This window comes from Callithrix jacchus, chromosome 5 (genome assembly GCF_049354715.1).
Source record: "Callithrix jacchus isolate 240 chromosome 5, calJac240_pri, whole genome shotgun sequence".
Lineage (NCBI taxonomy): Eukaryota > Metazoa > Chordata > Mammalia > Primates > Cebidae > Callithrix > Callithrix jacchus.
The window spans coordinates 106,104,617-106,128,810 of NC_133506.1; the positions used below are offsets into that span (position 1 = coordinate 106,104,617).

Consider the following 24,194-nt stretch of genomic DNA (forward strand, 5'->3'; position numbering starts at 1 on the left):
CTGAGCTAGCTGAGATTTTATTTTGGACCAAAAAAAAAAAAAAAGCAATTGAATTGTTTTGCAGCTGGAGGCATGGGCAAGGGGAGTCCCCAGGCAGGAGGCCTCAGTCCCCGCGGGTGGGCTGAGGGTCGGGTGGGTCTCCTGTTCCCTGTGCTCCCGTCCACAGCGGCCTCCCTCCTGGGCTCTGGAGCAGCCTTGGGAAGGGCAGGCTGGGAGTGGCTGTTGCAGCTGTTCACTTGGGCAGGACATCAGAGGACTCAGACACCAGCCTCCCATCGTGGGTCTCAATCTTCTTCACAACCACAGCCTTGGTGGAGCTGGTGCGGCTGAAGGAGCTGGAGCCTGTGACAGAGCCAAAGCTGGAGCCCAGGCCGTAGCTGAGGCCAGAGCTTGTGAGGCCCCCATAGGCAGAGCTCAGACCACCTGCATAGCCGCTGGTGGTCTTCGTATGGATACTCATGTTCTGCATCCCAGACTCCAGCCGGCTCTCCTCACCCTTCAGTAGCTTGCGGTAGGTGGTGATCTCGACGTCCAGGGCCAGTTTGACGTTGGAAGCTCCTGGTACTCACGCAGCTGCCGTGCCATGTCCTGCTTGGCCTGATGCAGGGCGGTCTCCAGCTCCTGCTGCTTGGCATGAGCATCCTTGAGTGCCCACTACCCATGATCCTCAGCATCTGCAATGGCGGCCTCCAGGGAAGCCCCCTGGCCTTTGAGGCCCTCGATCTCAGCCTGGAGCCGGCTGATGTTCCGGTTCATCTCGGAGATCTGTCTTTGTACACAGCAGGTCATCCCCATGCTTCCCAGCCAGCATCTGCAGCTCCGCATACTTGATCTGGTATACGCTCTCCGCCTCAGCCCGGCTGCGGTTGGCGATCTCCTCGTACTGCGCCTTGACCTCAGCGATGATGCTGTCCATGGACAGCACTACAGACGTGTCGGAGATCGGGGACTGCAGCTCCCGAATCTCCTCTTCATACAGCTGCCTGAGAAAGTTGATCTCGTCAGTTAGTCCTTCCAGGCGAGACTCCAGCTCTACCTTGTTCATGTCAGCTTCATCCACATCCTTCTTGATGAGGACAAATTCATTCTCCATCTCTGTACGCTTATTGATCTCTTCCTCATACTTGTTCTTGAAGTCCTCCACCAGCCCCTGCATGTTGCCAAGCTCCGCCTCCAGCTTCAGCTTCTCCTGGCCCAGTCTCCAGCTGCCGCCTCAGGTTGTTGATGTAGTTCTCAAACATGTTGTCCATGTTACTCCGAGCCGTTTTCTGCTGCTGCAGGAGGCTCCACTTGGTCTCCAGCATCTTGTTCTGCTGCTCCAGGAACTGCACCTTGTCAATGAAGGAAGCAAACTTGTTGTTGAGGGTCATGATCTGCTCCTTCTCCTGGGTACACACAGCCTGGATGTTGGGGTCCACATCCACCTTAATGGGGTTCAGCAGGCTCTGGTTGATGGTGATGGCGGTGATGCCTCCCATGCCTATGCCGCTGGCCCCAGCACAGTCTGCACCCAGGCCACCCCGGAAGCCACTGCTGCTCACTCGGGAGAAGCTCGAGGAGCTCAAGCGGGCACTGGGCCCACTCGTGAAGGAGCAGCTGCTGAAGGCCCCGGGGCCAGAGGTGGACACCTTGTAGGACTTCTGGGTCACCCTGATGGACATGGTGGAGGCAGGCGTGGAGGCAGGTGGGCTGAACCAGGGAGAGATTCCAGAAGGTGTGGAGAAGCTGCTTCTTCGAGGTAACAATTACAACTGATAATAATTAATACTATGCAGCAAAGTAGAATAAATGTGAACGATGCCATAGCTTCCATCCTGCTCCCCCTGCCTCTCGGCTTGCACTCTCTGTTACATTCTTTCCCAGCTGTCATATAGCTGACAAGCAAAAATAACCCCGTCCTTGCACTGCTGTGCTTTGATTGCATCAGTTTCTCTAAAATCCTGGAAACTGCTTCACACCCCGATCCCTTTACTGCCCCCCTCACCCAAATTGTCAAACTCGTAGTCATCAGTCCAGACTTACATGACACCTAGAGCCTTCCTTCCTTGACACACCTGAGCATTGCCACTCACTGTTTCTGAATCATAACAATTGATAAAGAGACAGACGTGCAACTGGCCCTGCCCGTCCTCCAGGTCTGGAGCTAGACTCAGGCACATAAACACTGGCAATGCCAAAGAGTTGGCCAAGACCCCTTTCTGGCCCCTGGATCTCTTCCCTCCGTCCCTTCCATCTCTCCACATTGCTTTCCCAACTTAGTCTTTGCAAACCACTCTCACAATCTGAGTCATATCTGCCAATCTCTGAGAGAGTTAAGAATACACCTAGCTAATTTTTGTGTTTTCAGTAGAGATGGGATTTCACCATGTTGTCCAGGCTAGTTTCGAACTCCTGACCTCAGGTGATCTGCCCACCTCAATCTCCCAAAGTGCTAGGATTATAAATGTGAGCCACTGTACCTGGCCTTGACTCTCTCTTTAAAAACATAAATATATTTGTTTTAGAAGGCCTAGGAGGAGGCTGGAGGGCCAGCTGGATTGTGGAAGAAAGGGGAAAGGAAACAGAGCAGCAGACCTGGGCTCAGGGAAGCCCAGAGGGGTTGGACAGGGTCCAGACAGGGGAAGGCCCAGCGCAGTCAGCAGTTTAAAGGCCCAGCCTGGGTCAGATTTGAATTTTAGAAAGATCCCCTGTGGCTGCCAGGGGCAGGTTGGACAAAGGTCTGTGAAGACAACATCAGCAAGAGTGGATTCCAGGAGTTTACATCCAATACTGGGGAAATGAATTCCACGTGTGGAGTGCAGACATTTTTCTTGGGAAAGAGGGTATATCCCTGGGCTCTTCACTCTGAGAGAGTTAAGAATAAGCTTAACTCTCTTAACAGGAGCAGATGTTGACAAGGAGAGAGACTGAAACTGCCTGGAGAAGACAGGGTCAACTTCTGGGCTTCTTCCCCACCTGGCTGGCCCTGTGCTCAGACGCAGTCCTGAAGGCTGAGCCTCTGCGGGCGGCCAGGCTCTGCAGCTGCCTCTTCTCTTCAGGCCTTGCTCTGCCCAAAGGCAGGCCCACGGCTACCTGAGGAATGAGCCTTGAGTGGCAGGAACCGCATAAGTGGACCCTAGAGTGTGCTTTGAACTGGGATAGCCAAGCAGAGAGGCAGATGGGCAGGGCAGCAGGCACCCCACATGGAGTTTCCCAGCTTCCTCCTTGGTTTCTGGTCTTTCTGCCATGGTCTTATTGGCTACAAGGACTGCTGGAGCAGTGATTCCAATGATAGGATTGAAAGAAAACAGCACCTTAGTTTCTCAGTCTGGGCTCTGCTACTAACACCCACCTTGTCTTGGCCAAGTTGATTGTCAGAAACATGAAGGGGTTTGAATCACATTGGTGGTTTTCAGTGGGGGACATACCTCTGTGTGGCCTGGGCTATGGTTTGGACTCAGAATCTCCAGGCAATGAGCCTGATCGGAATGTTTTCCGAAATTCCACCAGTAACTGTGAAGGTCAATGCCGGCCTTGGGGATATTCATAAATAGCCAGGCTGGTGGTGGTGTGGAGATGGAATCTTTTGGGCATATTAATAACAACTCCCTCCATCACCTAGACTAGGCCATGTGTTAAGTGCTTCTGGGACTTGATCTTATTTAATCCATATGGCCCTGGGCCATAACTGTGATTATGAGGAGGAGGAGGAGGAGGAGGAGGAGGAGGAGGAGGAGGAGGAGGAGGAGGAGGTTGAGGTTCAGAGAGGTTAAGGGGTTTACCCAAGGTCACACAGCTGCAAAGTGGTTAGAGCAATCTTAAGCCATGTATTTCTTTTTTTCCTTTCTTTTTTTTTCTTTTGCCACAGGGTCTTACTCTGTTGTCCAGGCTTCAGTGCAGTGATGCAAACATGACTCACTGCATCCTAGAACTCCCAGATCAAGTGACCCTCTCACCTTACCCTCCCATGTAGCTGGGACCACAGGCACAGGCCACCATGTCAGGCTAATTTTTTGATTTTCTGTAGAAATGGGGTCTCACTTTGTTGCCCAGCCTGGCCACTGCACCCAGCCCCAAGTATTTCTTAACTCTGGAGTCAGATAGACTGGGTTTGAATCCTGACTCTTCCATTTACTATCAGGTGACTTCTGGGGAGTTAGTTAACCCCTCTGTACCTCAGTTTCCTCATTTATAAAATGAAGATAACTGTCTGTTTCATAGGGTTGTTGTAAGGATTCAATTATGCACATTAAGTATTTAGAACAGTTGCCTGAATCATGGTGAAAGTTCATAAATGTTACCTACATTTCTATTTTAATACAAAGGAAATTAACATGTCATTTAATACAAATAGAAATGAACACTCACTACCTGTTTCTGGTGTCTTTTACTGCTGACATTATATATAGCATTCCACTGACCTTTTACTTTTATATATACATTCTACTGACTTCATGTTTCATCAAACCCTCGATAACACTGATTATAATCTGTACCATTATCTATAATATGCCATTACAGTGGGTACCACTTACAAAAACATTTTTTTTGAGACAGAGTTTCACTCTTGTTGCCCAGGCTGGAGTGCAATGGTGCAATCTCAGCTCACCACAACCTCTGCCTCCTGGGTTCAGGCAATTCTCCTGCCTCAGCCTCCCGAGTAGCTGGGACTACAGGCACGCGCCACCATGCCCAGCTAATTTTTTTGTATTTTTAATAGAGACGGTGTTTCACCTTGTTGACCAGGATGGTCTTGATCTCTTGACCTCATGATCCACCCTCCTTAGCCTCCCGAAGTGCTGGGATTACAGGCGTGAGCCACCGCGCCCGGCCCACGAAAATTTTTAAGACATCTTTGATTATAAAATACATCCCAATTTGGAGTGCAGAGACAAAAGTGTAACTTTTCATCAGTGAAATATGGTAAGAATGGTCTGACCCTTCCTTTATTAGAGTTGGGTCCTTCCTGGGTATGGATTCTCCTTGCTCCCTAGATGGCATCTGTATTGACCTGGATAACAGTTTCACCCAATGCAGACTCTTGACCCAGGGCCAGCCCTAATGGCTGGTATTACTGGCAGGTCAACTCTAGGCAAGTGAGACTAACTTTATCTGATATAGCTGCTAGGGGGAGCTCATGTCAGGCCCAGTGCACTGGCTCATCCCTGTAATCCCAGAACTTTGGGAGGCTGAGTGGGGTGGATTGCTTGAGCCCAGGAGTTTGAGACAAGCCTCGGCAACATGGTGAAGACCCACCTCTACAAAAAATACAAAAACTAGCCAGGCATGATGTCGCACACTTGAAGTCTCAGCTACTCAGGAGGCTGAGGTGGGAGGATTGCTCAAACCCAGGAGGCTGAGGCTGCAATGAGCCATGATTGCATCACTGCTCTCCAGCCTGGGCAAAAGAGCAAGGCTCTGTCTCAAAAAATAAAAATGAAATTAAAAAAGAAAAAAAGGGGCTCACATCAGCTTGTAACCTGATCTCTTGTTGATTTTTAAAGCCAGCGGCTAAACGTGTGACCATGACCAGACGAATGAATAAATGAAGTCAGGGGCTGCAAGGTCAGCTGACTTCCTCACCTCAGTGACTGCTTTAAGGCATCCTGCTCCAGCATGTTTGAGTTGGATTTGTTCACATTGCAATGAAAATGTGAGATCAGTTCCCAAGGAGAGTGGTGTGTAGGAAAAAATGAACCATCCTTTAGTATCATTTTTCCAGGAGGTGGGTAGGGGACACCTTGGGTGGGTTTCAATGGCCTAATTATATTTGGAGTGATTCCTTTTGCGTTTGTTTCCTCCATGATTCAGTGAAAGGCAGGGAGTGTTGGGAAAGGTTTTGCCTGACATCATGGCTGGCTCCAGGGAGTTGGCAGAGGCACAGGGAAGAACCAATTTAGTCTCATGTACCCAATAAACATATACACCTACTATGTACCCACAAAAATAAAATGTTGAAATCAAAAAACTCCAAAAAAAGAGAAATAATTTTGGTATTTGATGTTGACTGAGCACCATTCCTAAATGACAGTGTGCATCCATGGCCATCATGAAAAGAAACAGGGCTCCCGAGTCAGACTTTACTTATTCATTCATTTATTTATTTATTTATTTATTAGGATGGACTCTTGCTGTGTCGCACAGGCTGGAGTGCAATGGCTCAATCTTGGCTCACTGCAACATCCACCTCCTGGGTTCAAGCAATTCTCCTGCCTCAGCCTCCCAAGTAGCTGGGACTACAGGCAACTGCCACCTTGCCCAGCTAATTTTTGTACTTTTTAGTAGAGATGGGGTTTTACCATGTTGGCGAGGATGGCATGAAATTCCTGACCTCGTGATCCACCCTCCTCAGCCTCCCAAAGTGCTGGTATTACAGGTGTGAGCCCCCACACCCGGCCCAGATTTATTTATTTTCTTGTTTGAGATCTCTCAGTTGCCATGCTGGAGTGCAGTTGTGCAATCACAGCTCACTGCAGCCTCCACCTCCCAGGCTCGAGTGATCCTCCCACCTCAACCTCCAGAGTAGCTGGGATCATAGGTGCAGGTCACCATGCACAGCTAATTTTTAAAAAATTATCATTTGTAGAGACAAGGTCTCATTGTGTTGCTCACGTTGGTCTTGAACTCCTGGGTGCAAGTGACCCTTCGCCTTGGCCTCCAAAAGTGCTGAGATTACAGGTGTGAGCCACTGAGCCCAGCCTGGAGACAGATTAGTCTGGATTTATGTGCTCTATGGTCTTAGCTGTGTGACCTGAGGAGCTGCCTCTCTGAACCTCCACAGCTATAATACAGGATAATTCTACAGGGTGGTTGAGAAGTACCAGGGATAGTGAAGAGCACGTGGTCAGTGCTCGACAAATGGTAGTACAGCGGTCGAGTGCCTGCCATGTACCCGACACTGTGCAGATACAAAATAGAAGCCAAACGCTCTTCATGGAGGAGAGGTATTCTTACAGCATTTTTATATCAAAGCTCTGAAAGTTACAAGCTGTTAAGCAGCCAAGCCAGCAATCACCCGTCTTTCTCAGGACTGTAGCCTCAGCCAACACTTCTGCAAAGTCCTCTGGGCAGCAGGCCCTGTGGAGAGAAAGTGGGCCAAGCTGCTATATGAACAGCCTCCTGATCTGAGGCCAGATGGGGCCAAGCCTAGAAAGCTGGGTCTTTGCCAGGTGTTGAGCAGAGTGACCCAGACAGTCTAAGGGAACTGCTTTCTCCACCCAGCCCAAGCTGGATGAACGTGCACCTGGATGCCTGTTCCAACTCCCCAGTCCATGGCTATGCCAAACCTGCTGATCTGGGGCTGGTCTCTCATCTGCCCAAGGCAACAATAATCACTGTGACCAAAATATCAGCCAGGGCAGAGTCCAGTGGGAAAAGTTTGTAAGGATTCCCTCAGGTGTAAGGAATTTGCATTCTTTTTTTTTTTAATAGAAACTGGGTTTCACCATGTTGGCCAGGCCAGGCCTGACCTCGTGATCCACCTGTCTTGCCCTCCCAAAGTGCTGGGATTACAGGTGTGAGCCACCAAACCTGGCAGGAATTTGCATTCTAAATGAGGCAGCAACACCCAAGAATGAGTACCTAGCAATAGGGCATACTTGAAAGGAAGTGATGTGGAAATGAGGACTCTGACGGAACTTGAGGAACAGGCAAGATGACTTTCGGCTGGGCCACCTTATCTAACCACCAAAAAGCCAAAAAGAGGCCATTAGGTAATGCATCATAAACTCAACTCTAAAAACAACTGAGACAGGCTCATGTCACCCAACAGGGGGATGGCCAGGACAACCTTTTACTTGGGGGCTTCCCGGTCTTGTTTCCCAGAAGCTGCCGGCAGTCCCTTGCAACACAGTAAGCTCACAGTAATCTTTGCTGTTTCTCTTCTGAGCTCAATTGGTATCATCCAAGGGAGAACTTGAAGCCTGTGTAAATCCTGCCAAATCATGTTAGGGGTCTTAGAGGCAGAGAGATGGTTGGGTAGTACACAGAAATCACTGTCTGTGCGCTCTAAGAGTTTATATCTAATAAAGAAGTTTTGGCCTGGCATGGGGTCTAACATCTATAATCCCAGTACTTTGGGAGGCCAAGGCAGGAGGATTGCTACAACCTGGGAGATGAAGACCAGCCTAGGCAACAAGACCTTGTCTCTAGAAATAATAGAAAAATTAGCTGGGTGTGATGGTACACATCTGTAGTCCCAACTACTCAGGAGGCTGAGACAGGAGGATCAATTCAGCTCAGGAAAAATCAGCCATCTTGAAAAAATAAATAAGTTTTAAAGAGGCATTCCTGCTGATCCTATGCCTTAGTCCATTTGGGCTGCTAGAACAAAGTCTACCATAGACTAGAGGGGTTATAAACAACAGAAATGAAGTTCTCACAGTTCTGGAGTTTGGAAGTCTGAAATCAGGATGCAAGCCCTCTTCTGGGTTAGACTGCTGTCTTCTCATTGTATCTTCACGTGGTGAAGAGGGAAAGAGAGTTTTCTAGGGTTCCTTTTATATGGGTATGTCCTATTATGAGGACTCCACCCTCATGACCTAATCACCTCCCAAAGGCCCCACTCCCTAATACCATCACATTGAGGATTAGGATTTCAACATATTACTGCTCAGTGGGGGTGTACAATATTCAGTCCATAACATTAACTTTGCTTTTCCTCAGCAATTACTATAAGATTAACATTGTGAATCATACAACTTACTGGGATTCCCATTTTTTTGTGAGTTTGTTTTTGACAGTCTTGCTGTCGCCCAGGCTGGAGTGCAGTGGCGCCATCTTGGACCACTGCAAACTCCACCTTCCGGGATCAAGTAATTCTCCCGCCTCAGCCCAAGTAGCTTGGACTACAGGTGATTTTGGGTATTTTTAGTAGACAGATTTCACCATGTTGGCCAGACTGGTCTTGAACTCCTGAGGCGAAGTGATCCGCCCACCTCAGCCTCCCAAAGTGCTGAGAGTACAAGAGTAGGCCACTGAGCCTGGCCATTTTGTGTGAGTTTAGAGTCAAATATTTAGCTCATTCAGTGCAAATGTCTGTCTTTAAAATTTCCATTTAAAGGAAGGTGTGATGACTCACGCCTGTAATCCCAGCACTTTGGGAGGCTGACGCAGGTGGATCATGAGGTCAAAAGATAAGAGACCATCCTAGCCAACATGGTGAAACCGTCTCTGCTAAAAATACAAAAATTAGCTGGATGTGGTGGCACGTGCCTGTCGTCCCAGCTACTCAGGAGACTGAGGCAGGAAAATCGCTTGAACCAGGAGGTGGAGGTTGCAGCAAGCAGAGATTTCACCAATGCACTCCAGCCTGGCGAAAGAGTGACACTCCATCCCAAAAAAACAAACAAATATTAGCCAGGTGTGGTGGCGTTCACCTGTAATCCCTGCTACTAGGGAAGCTGAGGAGGATTGCTTGAACCCAGGAGGCGGGGGCTGCAGTGAGAGGAGATGACACCACTGCATTCCAACCTGGGAAACAGCAAGTCTGTGTCAAAAGAAAAAGAAAAAAATCTGTTTAATATCAGCCTCATTCTTGGCTCTCTTTTTTTTTTGAGTCGGCGTTTCACTCTTGTTGCCCAAGATGGAATGAAATGGCATAATCTTGGCTCACTGCAACCTCCACCTCCCGGGTTCGTGATTCTCCTGCCTCAGCTTCCTGAGTAGCTGGGATTACAGGTGCGAGCCACCACATTTGGCTAGTTTTTTTGTATTTTTAATAGAAACGGGCTTTAACTATGTTAGCCAGGTTGGCCTTGAACTCCTGACCTCAGGTGATCTGTCCACCTCGGCCTGTCCACTCCAGAAGTGCTATGATTATAGGCGTGAGCCACCTCGCCCTGCCTCTTGGCTCTATTTTAATCATTATCTTTCTCAGGTATCTCTCTAATGTTCGTTATCCTTAATCTTTTTTATTTTTTATAAGAACATTTCATTATTAATCCACAATTTGGAAGCATAAAGCAACCTGGTGGAGTAGCCATTTTGCCTCCCTTACTTACTGAGCAAGCCTGTCCAATGTGCAGCCCACAGCCCAGGACAGCTCTGAATGTGGCCTAACACAAATTTGTAAACCTTCTTAAAACAGTCTGAGATTTTTTTTTTTCCTTTTAGCTCATCAGCTATCGTTGGTGTTAGTGTATTTTATGTGTGGCCCAAGACAATTCTTCCAGTGTGGCCCAAGGAAGCCAAAAGATTGGACACTCCTGTTCCAGATGATTTTTACAGCCCACACTTTATTTTTGGAGAAGAATTTTTTCAGAAAGAGCCACTGATGCTTCAGCCTTATCTAAAGCCAAGCAAAACTCACTATAATGACAGGGACAGGCAACACTGTATTATAGGTTTTCCTAATAAAACCTATAAAAGGGTTACTTTTAGACCAGAAGACCAACTTTTCTGAGGAATTATAGGTAGAGAAAATTCCTTATTTTTATCATTAGCTCTAAAAAAGAAACCAGAAGAATAATGATAGTTGTAGTCTCTAATAGAGAAAATAGTGCTGGAGTCGATAAAAATTGAATTAAATAATTTTTCCTTCTCCAATTCCAGCCCTATTCAATCATTTTCTAATTCCTCAACTGTTAAAATAAGCCTAGACAGCCCAGGCGCCATGGTTCATGCCTGTAATCCCAGCACTTTGGAGGCCAAGATGGGCAGATCACTTGAGGCCAGGAATTCAAGATGAGTCTAGCCAACATGGCGAAACCCCATCTCCACTAAAGATACAAATATTGGCCCAGCTCACGCCTATAATCACAGCTACTTGGGTGGCTTATGCCTGAGAATCACTTGAACCAGGGGAGGCAGAGGATGCAGTGAGCTGAGACTGCACCACTGCGCTCCGGCTTGGGTGATAGAGACCCTATCTCAAAGTAAAAAATAGAAAACCTAAAACATGTCAAAAAACAACCACATAAAGCTACCCGCCCACCTGTAATAGAAACAGGCCACTTTACACCTGGCTTAGACCAGATTTTTGCAGATTTTGCTTTAGGGACCAAAGGGCAGGTTGAGATTGCCTACTTCTGTTCATTCCTTCCAAATATCTTACCATAAACATCTGCCAAGTTTATGAGGAGCATGTCACTAAGTTGCATTTTATTATTTGCTGCCAACAGCTCTTACTTCTGATGGAAAGGAATTGAAAAAAAAAAACAAAAACCCAATTTCTGCTTTTTCCATGATTTTATCACCGAATGATAGTACATCCATATATAACTGTAGATATTTCTTTTACAGTCTATACACTTGCTAGTTAAAATGTATTATCATAAGCCACGGTCTGTTCAGAATCACTTGGGTAAAATGCTATGTCACCTACAAACCAACCCTCATCTGATTAATCTGGAGGTTGTAGTCACTGCCTCAATGGTTTCTAGCTTGTGAAACGTCTCATGCTTTCTATTTTCTTATCCCTGTACTGGCTGGCAGCCAAGTCCCCTGCCTCTGCTACTGCCTCAACCCATAAGCATGCTACAGTGGAGTCCAGCCTTTTTCGGTCATGCCAATCCAGGAGCAGTGCAAACCAGCTGAATCCAATTTTATCACAGCCGCAGTAGGCAGGGAATTTCAACGATTGTTAAGTTTAAGATTTGCCAACCTAAGATCAAGTTACAGGTCTTAAAGTGATTTATTGCAAAAGGATAGCTTGGCTGCTGAGTGTGACTTTCCCATGTTTTTATGTACTCTATGGGATTCTAAAACAGGAAATCAAACCTGAACATAAATGACCTCTTGCCAGCTTGCCAGTTCTCCAAATGACAGGCTTGTGACAAAAGAGAAGAGAAAGAGGCAGTGTCATTTTAAAATCATGTAGCTAGAATCTGATCCAAGTCCATAATCAACATTGTCTTCCCTATTTTCCTTTGGTCCTTCAGTCTATTATCACTGTTACTACCTTGTTCCCCACAGACATATGGAAAATTCAAACATGTTTCTAATCTTCCTTTCACATTAGCATTATGGTTTTCACTAGAAGAGGTAGCAAACAGATGAACATCACAGAGAACGTAGCTTCTAAAAATGCTGTTTTGGACTGGGCGCAGTTGCTCATGCCTGTTAATCCCAGCACTTCGGGAGGCCGAGGCAGGTGGGTCACTTGAGGTCAAGAATTCAAGACCAGCCTGGTCAACATGGCAAAACCCCGTCTCAAAAATTAGCTAGGCACAGTGGCAGGCACCTATAATCCCACCTACTTGGGAGGCTGAAACAGGAGAATTGCTTGAACCAGGGAGGCGGGAGGCTGCAGTGAGCCACCACTGCACTCCAGCCCAGGTGACAGTGCGAGACTTGTCTCACACACACACACACACACACAAAAAAGCTATTTTTACTTGACTGGGTATGTTGGTGTGGAAAGTAAAAATAATGTAATGGTGTGAAAAGTAAGGGTATCTTATTTATTTAGAGTCTCACTCTTGTCACCCAGACTGGAATGCAGGGGCGTGATCTCAGCTCGCTGCAACCTCCATTTCTCCAGTTCATGCAGTTCTCTTGCCAGCCTCCCAAGTAGCTGGGAGTAGAGGCATGCACCACCATGCCCAGCTAATTTCTGTATTCTTATTAGAGATGGGGGTTTCACCATGTTGGTCAGGCTGGTTTTGAACTCCTCAAGTGACCTGCCTGCCTTGGTCTCCCTAAATGCTGGGATTACAGGTGTGAGCCACTATGCCCAGCCATTTACCTTACTTTAAAATTATAAAGCTGGCCAGGCACAGTGGTTCACACCTGTAATCCCAGCACTTTGGGAGGCTGAGGTGGGTGGATCACAAGGTCAGGAGTTCAAGACCAGCCTGGCCAAGATGGTGAAATCTGTCTCTATTAAAAATACAAAAATTAGGAGGGTGTGGTGGCAGGCACCTGTAATCCCAGCTACTTGGGAGGCTGAGGCAGGGAACTGCTTGAACCTGGGAGGCAGAGGTTGCAATGAACCGACATCATGCCATTGTGCACTCCAGCCTGGGTGAGAATGAGACTCATCTCAAAAAAAAAAATTATAAAGCTGATATATTACAAAGTAAAATACAGGGGAAAACAAGTCACAAGAAATAGAAAGGTGAGATGCTTCTTGTGCTTCTTTTTGTAAAATATAGATGATCCTCAAGCAAGAAGTAACTTGGGCTGATTCTCTACTGGCTTTCAAATTGATAAGCTACACTGCCTATAAATTTTTTACATTCCTTAATAGAGGTAACCATAGGAACTTCCAAATAATTTCTCAGTGGAAACGCACCTTCAAAATCACACATGGCTCATAAGAGTTTCACTTTTTTATGCCTTCTCAAAGGACCTAGAGATTGCTAGATTTTTAAATAACTAAACAGATAGGCTTATTATAGGTCTGTTAGTTCCCCACTAAAAGATATTATTTCTTTGGCTTAGTAGTCATTTTTCTGTGTTCTAGAGCTTTCCTATACTTTTTTAAAGTACGCATTTACAACGGTTCTCCCAAAACAAAACCACCGTAAGAGCTGTTGCACTCGGGAAGCCCTGAATGATCTCTAGAGCTTAATTTGCCCGTGGTATGCCATCAACATTACAGTGGAGACAGAGAAAGCACTTGACCTAACCTGTTAAAGAAACATTTGCAATATACTGGTTTTTTACAAGTCTTTAATTAAAAAACTCAACAAAAATATATAATTGAGCATTTTACATAATGCATACATTCTTAATATCTGCAGGTAAGATAAATAACAGAAGGCAAAAGTAGATATACTGTATTGCTTCTCTTTGGCAACTCACCAATCATCCCCTGCAGAAAGAGTGTTTTTTTTTTTTAAATCCATGGTCTTAAAATAATTGTCCCTTAGTACAAACAAAATATTTAGCAATACAGAAGATGGATTTTTCAAATTAACACAAATTTATAATACTCTATACCACAAGGGTAAACTAGTAAGCTGCTTTCTAAAATTAAGGCAGCAGCAGTGTTTAAAGGAGGAAGGAAAAAAATACAACCTTTTTCTAGTTATACCCTGGCTCTGCCTTTTCTTTGTTGTTATTGTTTTCAAATAATGTCACATTCAAACTCTTATGTCTTAGATGCTATCCCTAAGGATAATAAAATCCTTTCCCTGTACATAAAAAACTGTCTCACTTCCAGGCCAGTCTGACACCCTCCAATCAAACACATTTCATATGAGGCAAGACAACTTTTTTTTTTTCTTTTGAGACAGAGTCTTGCTGGAGTGCAGTGATGTGATCTCGGCTCGCTGCAACCTCCGCCTCCCGGGTTTAAGCGATTCTCCTGCCTCAGCCTTCCATGTAGCTGGGACTACAGGTGTGCACCACCATGGCTGGCTAATTGTTTTTGTATTTTTAGTAGAGACAGGCTTTTGTCATGTTGGCCAGGCTGGTCTCAAACTGCTAAGTAACCTCAGGTGATCCACCCACCTTGGCCTCCTAAACTGCTGGGACTATAGGCGTGAGCTGTCACACCTGGCCCAGTTCAACTTTCTTAAATCAGTATTTACAGATCTAACACAGTGTCCCAGAATTTAAAAATTCCTTACACTTTACAGCAAAGATACATATTGTGGCTCTAATGAAGCAATAGATACATGTCAGAACTAAAAATCAGAGAAGCAAAAGGGTCCATTCAACATATAGCAGCTTATATCTAAATATATACATGTATGTATATGTTTTCACAGTTAGATCTTTAAAAAAATTTATATTTGATATGTTCAGAAATATCTCTGTAGTCTATAAATAATATTTTAAAAGCTCAACTGATCAAAATGCAGTACAAGAACATATCAAATTAAATAAATCTTCTAAATCTTTAAAAACAGATACTTGAAGTCAGTAAAGCTTGAGGTTTGTGTTAAGTGTATTCTGTCAGTCCCTAGGACTAGGGAAGGCAGAATTTTCTAACTATGATAGGACAGAAACTCCAAAAGCTTGGAAGGAATTGGCAGCTCCTGGACTTCTTGGGTGGGCATCACTCTTCGGATTGACATGCGACATAAATGTTGCAGGCTAGGGACTTGCCGTGGAGTGGCCCAAAAATATACACTTCCGTCATGTGTCCTAAACAGAAATAAAGCACATGCTCAGTCACCCAAGGATGCGTATTTCAAAGTTGCTACAGCTCAAACAACTATCATCTAATACATGTGAGAGTACTGGAGTCACAAACTTCACATTAAAACCCAAGTAACCAATGATGTATTCTATGACAAGGTCATATTACTCTAAAGAACACTTTCATTAGAGATTTACTGACAATAAACTACTAGCTGCTAAAAGCCACCTTAAATTGCCCCTTAAAGAAAAGAGAAAAATTTATTTACCCAGCAGCTAAAACACTGCCATCAGTAGAGAAGGCACAGCAAAGACCATTGCTCAAAGGTGCAACTTGCACTGGATAATCCTCATCAATTCTCCAGAACCTCACCATTCTGAAAAGGAAATAAATTATTGAGTATCTTGTAGAAAATGTAAGGTAAAAGCATCTTTTAAAATTTAGAAAGAAACGCCATTGAATTATGAGTCACAAAATATACAAATCACACCAACAGGCAATGACTGTAACTTGTTTTATAAAATTATAAAATATTTTAAGGTCTATAAATACCAGTTGGTAAACTGGATGAACTTTCACTTAAGAGACTACCATGCACGGTTGCCTTCTCACATTCCCAGTGGTCAAATCTAGAATGTTCAGACCCAGAGGCTTTTTCCTTACTTTCCTACACTTACAATACAACCAGTTTCTAGTCTGTTTCACCCTTCTCCCAAGACACTTTAAAAAGCTAGGTGGGCCTAGTGGCTCACAACCACAACCCCGCCACTTTGGGAGGCCAAGGCTGATGAGTCCAGGACTTAAAGATCAACCTGGGTAACATAGGGAGACTCTGTCTCTAAAATTTTTTTTAAAATTAGCCAGGTGTGGTGGGGTATACATCTGTGGTGCCAGCTAGCTATTCAGAAGGCTGAGATGGGAGGATCACCTGAGCCCAAGAAATCAGGGCTGTGGTGAGATGTGATTGTATCACTGCAGTAGAGCCTGGGCAACAAAGCAAGACCCTGTCCCCCAAAAACAAACAGGAAAGGAAAAGAGAAAAAGTTTTCACCTAGGCTGAGTGTATCTACAAATACAGCAGAGAACTAATATGCAGAATCTACCTAAGCAAACAGGAAAACAATGGCTGCTTACAAACAGAAAAACCTCTCTGCCTATGTTTGGTAACATTCTGGAAAGATAAAAGAGCTGCCTTACGAATTGATGTCACCAAACTACTCAATGCAATACGTATGAACACTATGATAAAAGGATGTGAAAATGGGATGGTTGCAACTAGTTTCTGTTTCTTATCAATAAGCAGCACATCTCATTCATGTGATATTTCATATTCTAGTCTCCATCATGGTGGATACAAATTACTATTTATTCATTTTTTGTTTCTTTCTTTCTTTTTTTTTTTGAGACGGAGTTTCGCTCTTGTTACCCAGGCTGGAGTGCAATGGCGGGATCTCGGCTCACCGCAACCTCCGCCTCCTGGGTTCAGGCAATTCTCCTGCCTCAGCCTCCTGAGTAGCTGGGATTACAGGCACATGTCACCGTGCCCGGCTAATTTTTTTTGTTTTTAGTAGAGATGGGGTTTCACCATGTTGACCAGGATGGTCTCGATCTCTTGACATCGTGATCCACCCGCCTTGGCCTCCCAAAGTACTGGGATTACAGGCGTGAGCCACCACGCCCGGCCTCATTTTTTTTTTCATTTTATCATTTGTTTCACTTTAGAAATTTCCTTTCTTAAAACCTTCGTTAAGACATTACTTTTAAAAATCTCTAGGCCAGGCGTGGTGGCTCACGCCTGTAATCCCAGCACTTTGGGAAGCCAAGGCGGGTGGATCACAGGTCAAGAAATTGAGACCGTCCTGGCCAACATGGTGAAATCCGGTCTCATTAAAAAAAGTTAAAAAAAAAAAATCTCTGTAAGCTGTGCTAAAAGCTGACTAAAAAAATCAACCCACTATGCCTAAGCAAGTTAAACAAGGAACACAGGGAGAGGCATGCATTATCTTTTGTTTACATAGATAATTATTCAGCTGATATTCTTTAAGAGACAACAAAATCTCCCAAGGGCTTGTGTTGAGAAAGAGACATTAAAACTCTAACTGCAGAATGGCTTTAAGGCTTAAGAATGTAAAAGATAATGGTAAGTGAGTTAAGCTATAATGCACATACTTACTTATCATCAGCAAGGCTTGCAATATGCAGTCCATCATGGCTAAAAGATACAGATCGTACCCACCGGTCATTTGCACCTCCAGCAAATATTGGAGTAGGTGGGGGAAACAAGTGCCTAAGGTCAAATACATGTTTTCAGCGGGTATCACAGTCACTTCAAGAAAACAAAATTATCCAGGTACAAAGTACATCTGTCTTTGAATATGTTTAAAATAGCCTTAAGGAATATAACTGAGATAACTGAGTTGATACATACTAATTAAATAAAAGTGACCTGAAAAGAATTAATCTTTCATGATTTAAGATAATAAGATTAAGTCCAACTTTGGTTTTAATTGTTTTTCTCCAACAAAAACTAAACATAATAATTAGTGCTTCTATAGAGAGTTGGGTCCTGTTAAGTAGCAAGACTTTGATATATCAAGAGAGTCAAATTTACTCTTAGAATTTATATCTAAAGCTCTGCATTAGTCAAGGGCTTAAATAATACCAAAATTTTAAATTACAATAAACTGCAATTTTAGGTTTCATATGTTGGTGATTCTAATTATTCACATGACTTGATAGCCAGAGATGAATTATAGACTAAAATAATTCATGCTGTACCCACCCAAATTCCATCAGAATGTCTCCATTATGTGGATCCCAAATATATACTCGAGTATCGTAAGATGCAGTAGCCAGTAATGCTCCATCAGGAGAAAAGTCACAAGCTACCACATCATGGTGATGTCCTTCTAGTTTCCGTATCATGGTATATTTATCCATATTCCAAAGGAAAACCTGCAATAAAAAGGCAAATGTTATAGCTTCATTCAGACACGCAAAGGAAAAATGGCACATCTTAAACTAAAACTGCTAAATTTAATTAAGATTATATTAAACATAAATTATGAGTAATTTAAAGAATATGCTCAGTGTCATAGTCAGATTAAAATCAGTCTTTAAGTTAATTAAGGCAGACATGCAAATTCTATTTCAAATGTTTCTGTTAAATGTTAATTTAAAAATAAGCCTAAACATAAAATAAAGGCAATGCAACTTAACCACAAAGTTATACTGAAATACATTTATTCCAAAAACTAATTAACTAAAATATATGGAAATAAATAGGGTTAAGTACTACAAACCCCCTTCTCTTTTTTTCCAGAAACTACCAGATTTTTAAAAAAATATACAGACAGAAAAACGTAAGGTTAACAAATTGTTACTCCATTGGCATCTCCCTTTGAGATAATCACTTGTTTACAATAGGCTTGGGTCACCAACTTGAGCCTAGGAAGAGAAACAGATACTGCAAGCAAATAGAATATTCACAGCCAAATGAAATTTCTTTGGCAAACAAGGACATGTTAAACCACATTACAAAATGAAAATGCTATTTTACGAAAATAATATAATTACATTTCTGTAAATCGAAATTCAACCATCTTATTTTTCCCAAACTGACCACAATCATTAGTCATTTTAACTATAAAACAGTTCAATTATTTAAGAACAAATTCACATACAATTTTAGATTCTAAAGACTGTAGTTAACTGTGCAGAATAGCTCTAAATAGGATTCTAATGTTTACTTCAGTCTGTTATATTAAATGTGAGCTTGGAGGTTTATCCTAATAAGAATCTCTCCTCTTGGAGCAAAGCAATTCTTTTTGCTTTTTTTTTTTTCTGCACAGACACAATACATTATTTCTGAAGGAAAATAAGCACAAATTTTAAATTGAATCAAAGACGTAAGATCTCTCTGGAATCTTAAAGAATTCCAAAAAATAGCAGAGAGAAACCATTTGAAAGCCAAATACTTTATATTAAATTGGTTTCACTTGTCAGACTCCCAATTCCACCAAACTGGAAAATCAATTTACTCAGGAGTCAATGGACTTTACTGTGGGGGAAATTACTTTAAAAAAGAAAAAAAGAAAGAAAGAAAAGCAGAAAGTGGACATCGACCAGCACCTGTGTACGTACAGTACACCTTGCAGCCGAATGCAAGGTTACTTCATCCTATGGTAAAGGTCGCCCCCAGCCCGGTAGCCAGAGATGCCACTCTTTCTGCCCAGCTAACACCATTGTGCGCCTGTGTGTGAGTGGTGCCAGCATAACCTCAATCACACCAATATTGCTGCCACCACCTGTGACAGGGAAAGCAAGAAGCATATGGAAAACACACAGCCTAAAATAGCAATGTCAACATCTAATTTTCTTCTTCTTATGATCTGTAAATAACTAAACTGAGTATCTTGTTCTAACTTCCAAAATTTGTAACTATCATTTTAACATATTCCTTGGCTAAATAAAATGCATTTCAACTAGCTTCCCACCCTCCATTAGTTCAAAGTGTATTGTAATTATCACATGTATTTAGACTTCAACCATTTCATAAATACTTGCAGCTACTGAGATCGATTTAACTATACTAACTTAGAGCTGGTAAACAACTAAAAGAGTTCATCAATAAGCATAACCCTCTTAACAGTCACGTTACTTTTCTTATAGGTATGCTACATAAGACAAACAATATCAAATTTCACCTATAACAACTCTAGAACATACATGAATGCTATTTTTATTCTTATGTTTTTTAAGTTACTTTTTTTCAGTTAAATGTACAGGACCAGCTGGGACTCAAACTTTAATAACAGCAAACTGGACCAAAAAAATAAGAACAACAGAGAAGAAAATAATTAGCAAGGAAATGTCTTAACATATAGACTAGATCTCTTCTACAGCACATGAACTTTTCTAGACTTACAAAAAATGCCCTAATATGCCCTCATTTTCTATTATCTCTCAAAACAATTCAACTTCTCACTTGACAATCAATAACTATATTTCCTTCATGCAAATTCTTGCCCATCATGAAATAAAACATTTAAAATATTCATGACACCGAGCACAGACTTGATAGGTTACTTAGATTTAAAATGATTATGCACACATTATCATAATCCAATTCACAATGAATGTACAAGAACTTTGATACATACTGCTTTACTGGCTCCGACTGAACACAGCATGGAAGAGTCAGGAGAGAATGCACAGCTGTACACCCAGTTCTGATGCCCCCTCAATACTTTCATCATGTTTCCTGAACAAAAAGAAGTACCTGTATTAACCCTAGAATCCACTTCAAATGAGCAGCATTTCAAAACAGCAATAAATCACAGATCACAAATATTTATAACTGAAAGCAATTTATCTCTAACAAGGGTTACCAATACCACCAGCTGCTTATTTCTGTAAATTAAATTGTACCGAACTCAATCCTGTCCACAGGTCTTATGTTGTGCTCTACAGCAAACGATATGGTTCACAAGCCTAAAACATTTAACATCTAGTCCTTCAAGAAAAAGTCTGGAGTCAGGCATGGTGGCTCACACCTGTAATCCCAGCATTTTGAGGGGCTGAGGTGGGCAGATTGCTTGAGGCCAGGAATTTGAGACCAGCCTGGCTAACAGGGTGAAACCCATCTCTACTAAAAAATATTTAAAAATTAGCCAGGCGTCATGGTGCATGCCAGTAATCCCAGCTACTTGGGAGGCTGAGGCTCAGAATTGCCTGTACCTGGGAGGAAGAGGCTGCAGTGAGTTGAGACAGCACTTCCGCACTCTAGCCTAGGTGACAGAAAAAGTCTGGAACTCCCAACCCCACCCCATCTATAGAAGACCAAATTATTCTAGCCTAATCCCCTTATTTTAAAAATAAGCAAGGTTAAGAAACTTGAACATCTTCAAAATGCCTTTTCATTCTTCCTTTCTGATAAACTACAACCCATTCCAAAGTCCTTGTGTATCATACCCACAGTAGACAACTATGCTTAACTATATTAAACTATTAGTTTCACAAATATTTACTGAGTGCCTACTGCATGCCAGGCCCTATGTCAGCACTGAGGACATAGCTGGAAATAAGACAAGGACCCCACTCTCTTGGAGCTTATTTCTTACTAAGCCTACATTCTTAAAATATGTACATTGCTGAAATTAGTTTGAGATAAGGAAGCACCATTCAATATGCAAAAGAAAATGAAAACTGAAAATAAAACAGTATTTCAGTATTTTATTTCAGTATCAAAATAAAAACAGTATTTCAACTGTTGGGATCCCTTTGCACCTCAACAGCTGAGCAGAGAAATGATAACACACAGAAAAGGTCCTTCATGATTTGTTACCGTTAGCATATCACTTTATTAAGCAATGGTTACTATCTATCAGCTGGAACATCTTCAGATCTGAGGGTTTTGTTTCCTCCTATATTCAATTTAAGCTTTCTTACTCCTAGGCAAGCCTGTTAACCTCTAGCTTGAGCCTGTTGCAGCACCAGCAGACCTTAAATGTAAGGTTTTAGTTAAACACGTAAACTCTTTCATTCAGGACTAAGAAAGGGGAAGAGATACTCATCTCAAATGAAGTAGCATCTCCAAAACTTTGTAAGGTTTTAGAAAAAGATGAGTACTTGACGACAACATATCTTCCTTTGTATTGGACAGGAAATCTTACTTTTTGTAAAAGCATTTCTTAACCTAGCCAACTTATTATGATGCTTATTCATATTTACATGTTATAAATTCTGGTATGTAGGTCACATTTTAATTCAAATTTTATTAGATACTAAGTTACTTCAAGATCTACCTAAATTTTCATTAAGCCAAAGAAGGAAGTTAATAACCCTCCCTAAGGGGACACAAATACAGAGAAGTTCATGTAAAACCCTAAATCTGATCCAGATTTGGTCCTCAGATAGTTAATATAGATCTGTGTGGTTAGTTTCTGAATAATTATCAGATCATTTACTTCAAATAATTGTTGGCTCCGATTCCTATTTATGTTTTTCTTTGATATATTCAGGAAAAGAATCAAAGGATTAGGCACTGAAAAGGAACTTGGATCACATGCCATTTTTAAAGCCAAATGCCGCAGATGTTCCCAATACCTCTCAATGGTAGTATCAAAGAACATGAAGCCTTGTTCATAGCCTGGAAAAAAGACATACCATCATCTTTCAGGTCCCATACTCTGAGAGTTTTGTCTCTTGAAGCTGACACCAGGATCAAGCTTCCATCTGGAGCAAAAGTTAAATCTCTGACCACTTCAGTATGATCTACCAAGTTAAGGAGGAGTTTTCCTAAATGTAATAGAAAAGCGGGGGGGGAAAGACAGTATTAATATAGTTTTATTTTGTTCTTAGCTTTGTTGAGACAGGGTCTCACCCAGTCACTCAGGCTGGAGTGCAATGGTACAATCTCGGCTCACTAGTCTTGACCTCCTGGGTTCAAACAATCCCCCTACCTCAGTCTCTCCGAAACAGCTGGAACTATAATTACAAGCCACCACCGCTGACCTTTTTTTTTTTTTTTTTTGAGATGGAGTCTCACCATGTTGCCCAGGCTGTTCTAAAACTCCTGGGCTCAAGTGATCCTCTAGCTTTGGCCTCCCAAAGTGCTGGAACTACAGCTATGAACCACTACACCAGGCCGACATTATTTTTTATAAGCTTCTACTTTCAAAAAATAGAGTTGCTTACCATCAAAAAAAGATGAATAGAAATTCTTGGCATCTCTTTATTTTACCAAGTATAAAATGATGTATTTATGATTGTTCCCTTTAGAGATTTACTATTTACATTGTTTTTAAGATGGTCTCTTTTCAGGATAGTAAAACCTAAATTAATTAGAAAAATTAAAAGGGGGCCAGACACAGTGGCTCATGCCTGTAATCCCAGCACTTTGGGAGGCCAAGGCAGGCAGATCACCTGAGGTCAGGAATTCAAGACCAGCCTGGCCAACACAGCGAAACCCCAACTTTACTAAAAATACAAAAATTAGCTGCATGCGACAATCCCAGGTACTCAGGAGGCTGAGCCAGGAGAATGGCTTGAACCCAGGAGGTGGAGGCTGCAGTGAGCCAAGATTGTGCCATTGCACTCCAGCTGGGTGACAGAGCAAGACTCTGTCTCAAAACAAAGAAAAATTAAAAGGGAAGCCGGAAGCAGTGACTCACACCTGTAATCCCAGCAGTTTGGGAGGCTGAGGCAGGTGGATCGTCAAGACAGGCCTGACCAACACAGCAAAACCCTGTCTCCACTAAAAATACAAAAAATTAGCCAGGTGTGGTGGCACATGCCTGTAATTCCAGCTACTCAGGAGGCTGAGGCATGAGAATCACTTGAACCTGGGAGGCGGACGTTGCAGTGAGTAGAGATTGTGCCACTGCACTCCAGTCAGGGTGACAGAGTGAGACTTTGTCTCAAAAAAGAAAGAAAAATTAAGAGGAAACTCCTGAAATGTAAACAACCTCCTAGATCATGTTAATATCAAGAAAAGCACCCAAATTATAATTTTCCAAATCTTTTAGTATGATTTTAAAATATAAAATCAAATTATTTATTTGCTTGTTATTTGCCTGGCCTTGAATTACTCATTAACTGTCAAACTCCCAAAAGATACATGTTATCCCACAACAACTTAGTTTCCAAACATTATCCCAGTGAAAAAATCTATTTACCTAATACTGTAAGAGCTCTGTTTTCCAGGAAAATCTATGTGTTCATCTTATTTTTTTTTTCAAGAACCCAAATTTTGACTCATTATCACCTATGTTAGTATCACTTGTTATGTTCTAATGTACGTGTTATTTTAATGCTCATTTTAAAAATCCTTTACATGTTTGAGTACATATATGCCAGAAAGTGTCTGAGGCAATAAGCAACACATTTAATTTTAATTGCTCAGAGAATTTAACTTCTCAACCTATCTAAATGTTCACTAAACCTTTCCAAAGGTGAGATAATGAGTATTGAAATCTGATTTACCTTGAAAACCTCTAAGCCATCATTGAAAAAGCATATAAGAAAAACACCTTACTATGAGCCATAAACTAAATAACTAGTTTATAAATGACAACTAACTAAACATTCCCTAGAAAGCCTTTCCTACTATAATATTCTGTAAGGAGTGATGAAGTAATGTGAACTCTATTGTTTTCCTAAATTAAAAGCATGAGCTGAAGAA

At 42.5% G+C, this 24,194-nt stretch overlaps 1 protein-coding gene and 1 pseudogene across 3 annotated transcripts in view; both read right to left on the bottom strand.

Annotated features, from left to right (window-relative positions):
• LOC144582654 (keratin, type II cytoskeletal 8 pseudogene) lies at positions 1-14,099 on the bottom strand (annotated as a pseudogene). Its single transcript, XR_013535826.1, has one exon. The product of XR_013535826.1 is annotated as a keratin, type II cytoskeletal 8 pseudogene (transcript).
• Positions 13,577-24,194, bottom strand: part of WSB1 (WD repeat and SOCS box containing 1) — a 20,688-nt gene continuing 10,070 nt past the window's right edge. The window contains exons 4-9 of one of the 2 annotated variants that reach the window (XR_013535827.1): positions 22,178-22,309; positions 20,173-20,273; positions 17,793-19,317; positions 17,184-17,297; positions 15,279-15,386; positions 13,577-15,015 (exon numbers count right to left, since the gene is read on the bottom strand). Coding sequence is in view for 1 of the 2 variants with exons in the window: in XM_002748270.7 (XP_002748316.1) it covers positions 14,856-15,015; positions 15,279-15,386; positions 17,184-17,297; positions 17,793-17,965; positions 20,173-20,273; positions 22,178-22,309 (788 nt within the window). In the remaining variant the exon portion in view is untranslated. The remainder of the gene's footprint in view (positions 15,016-15,278; positions 15,387-17,183; positions 17,298-17,792; positions 19,318-20,172; positions 20,274-22,177; positions 22,310-24,194) is intronic. The other variant, XM_002748270.7, reaches the window with a different exon arrangement.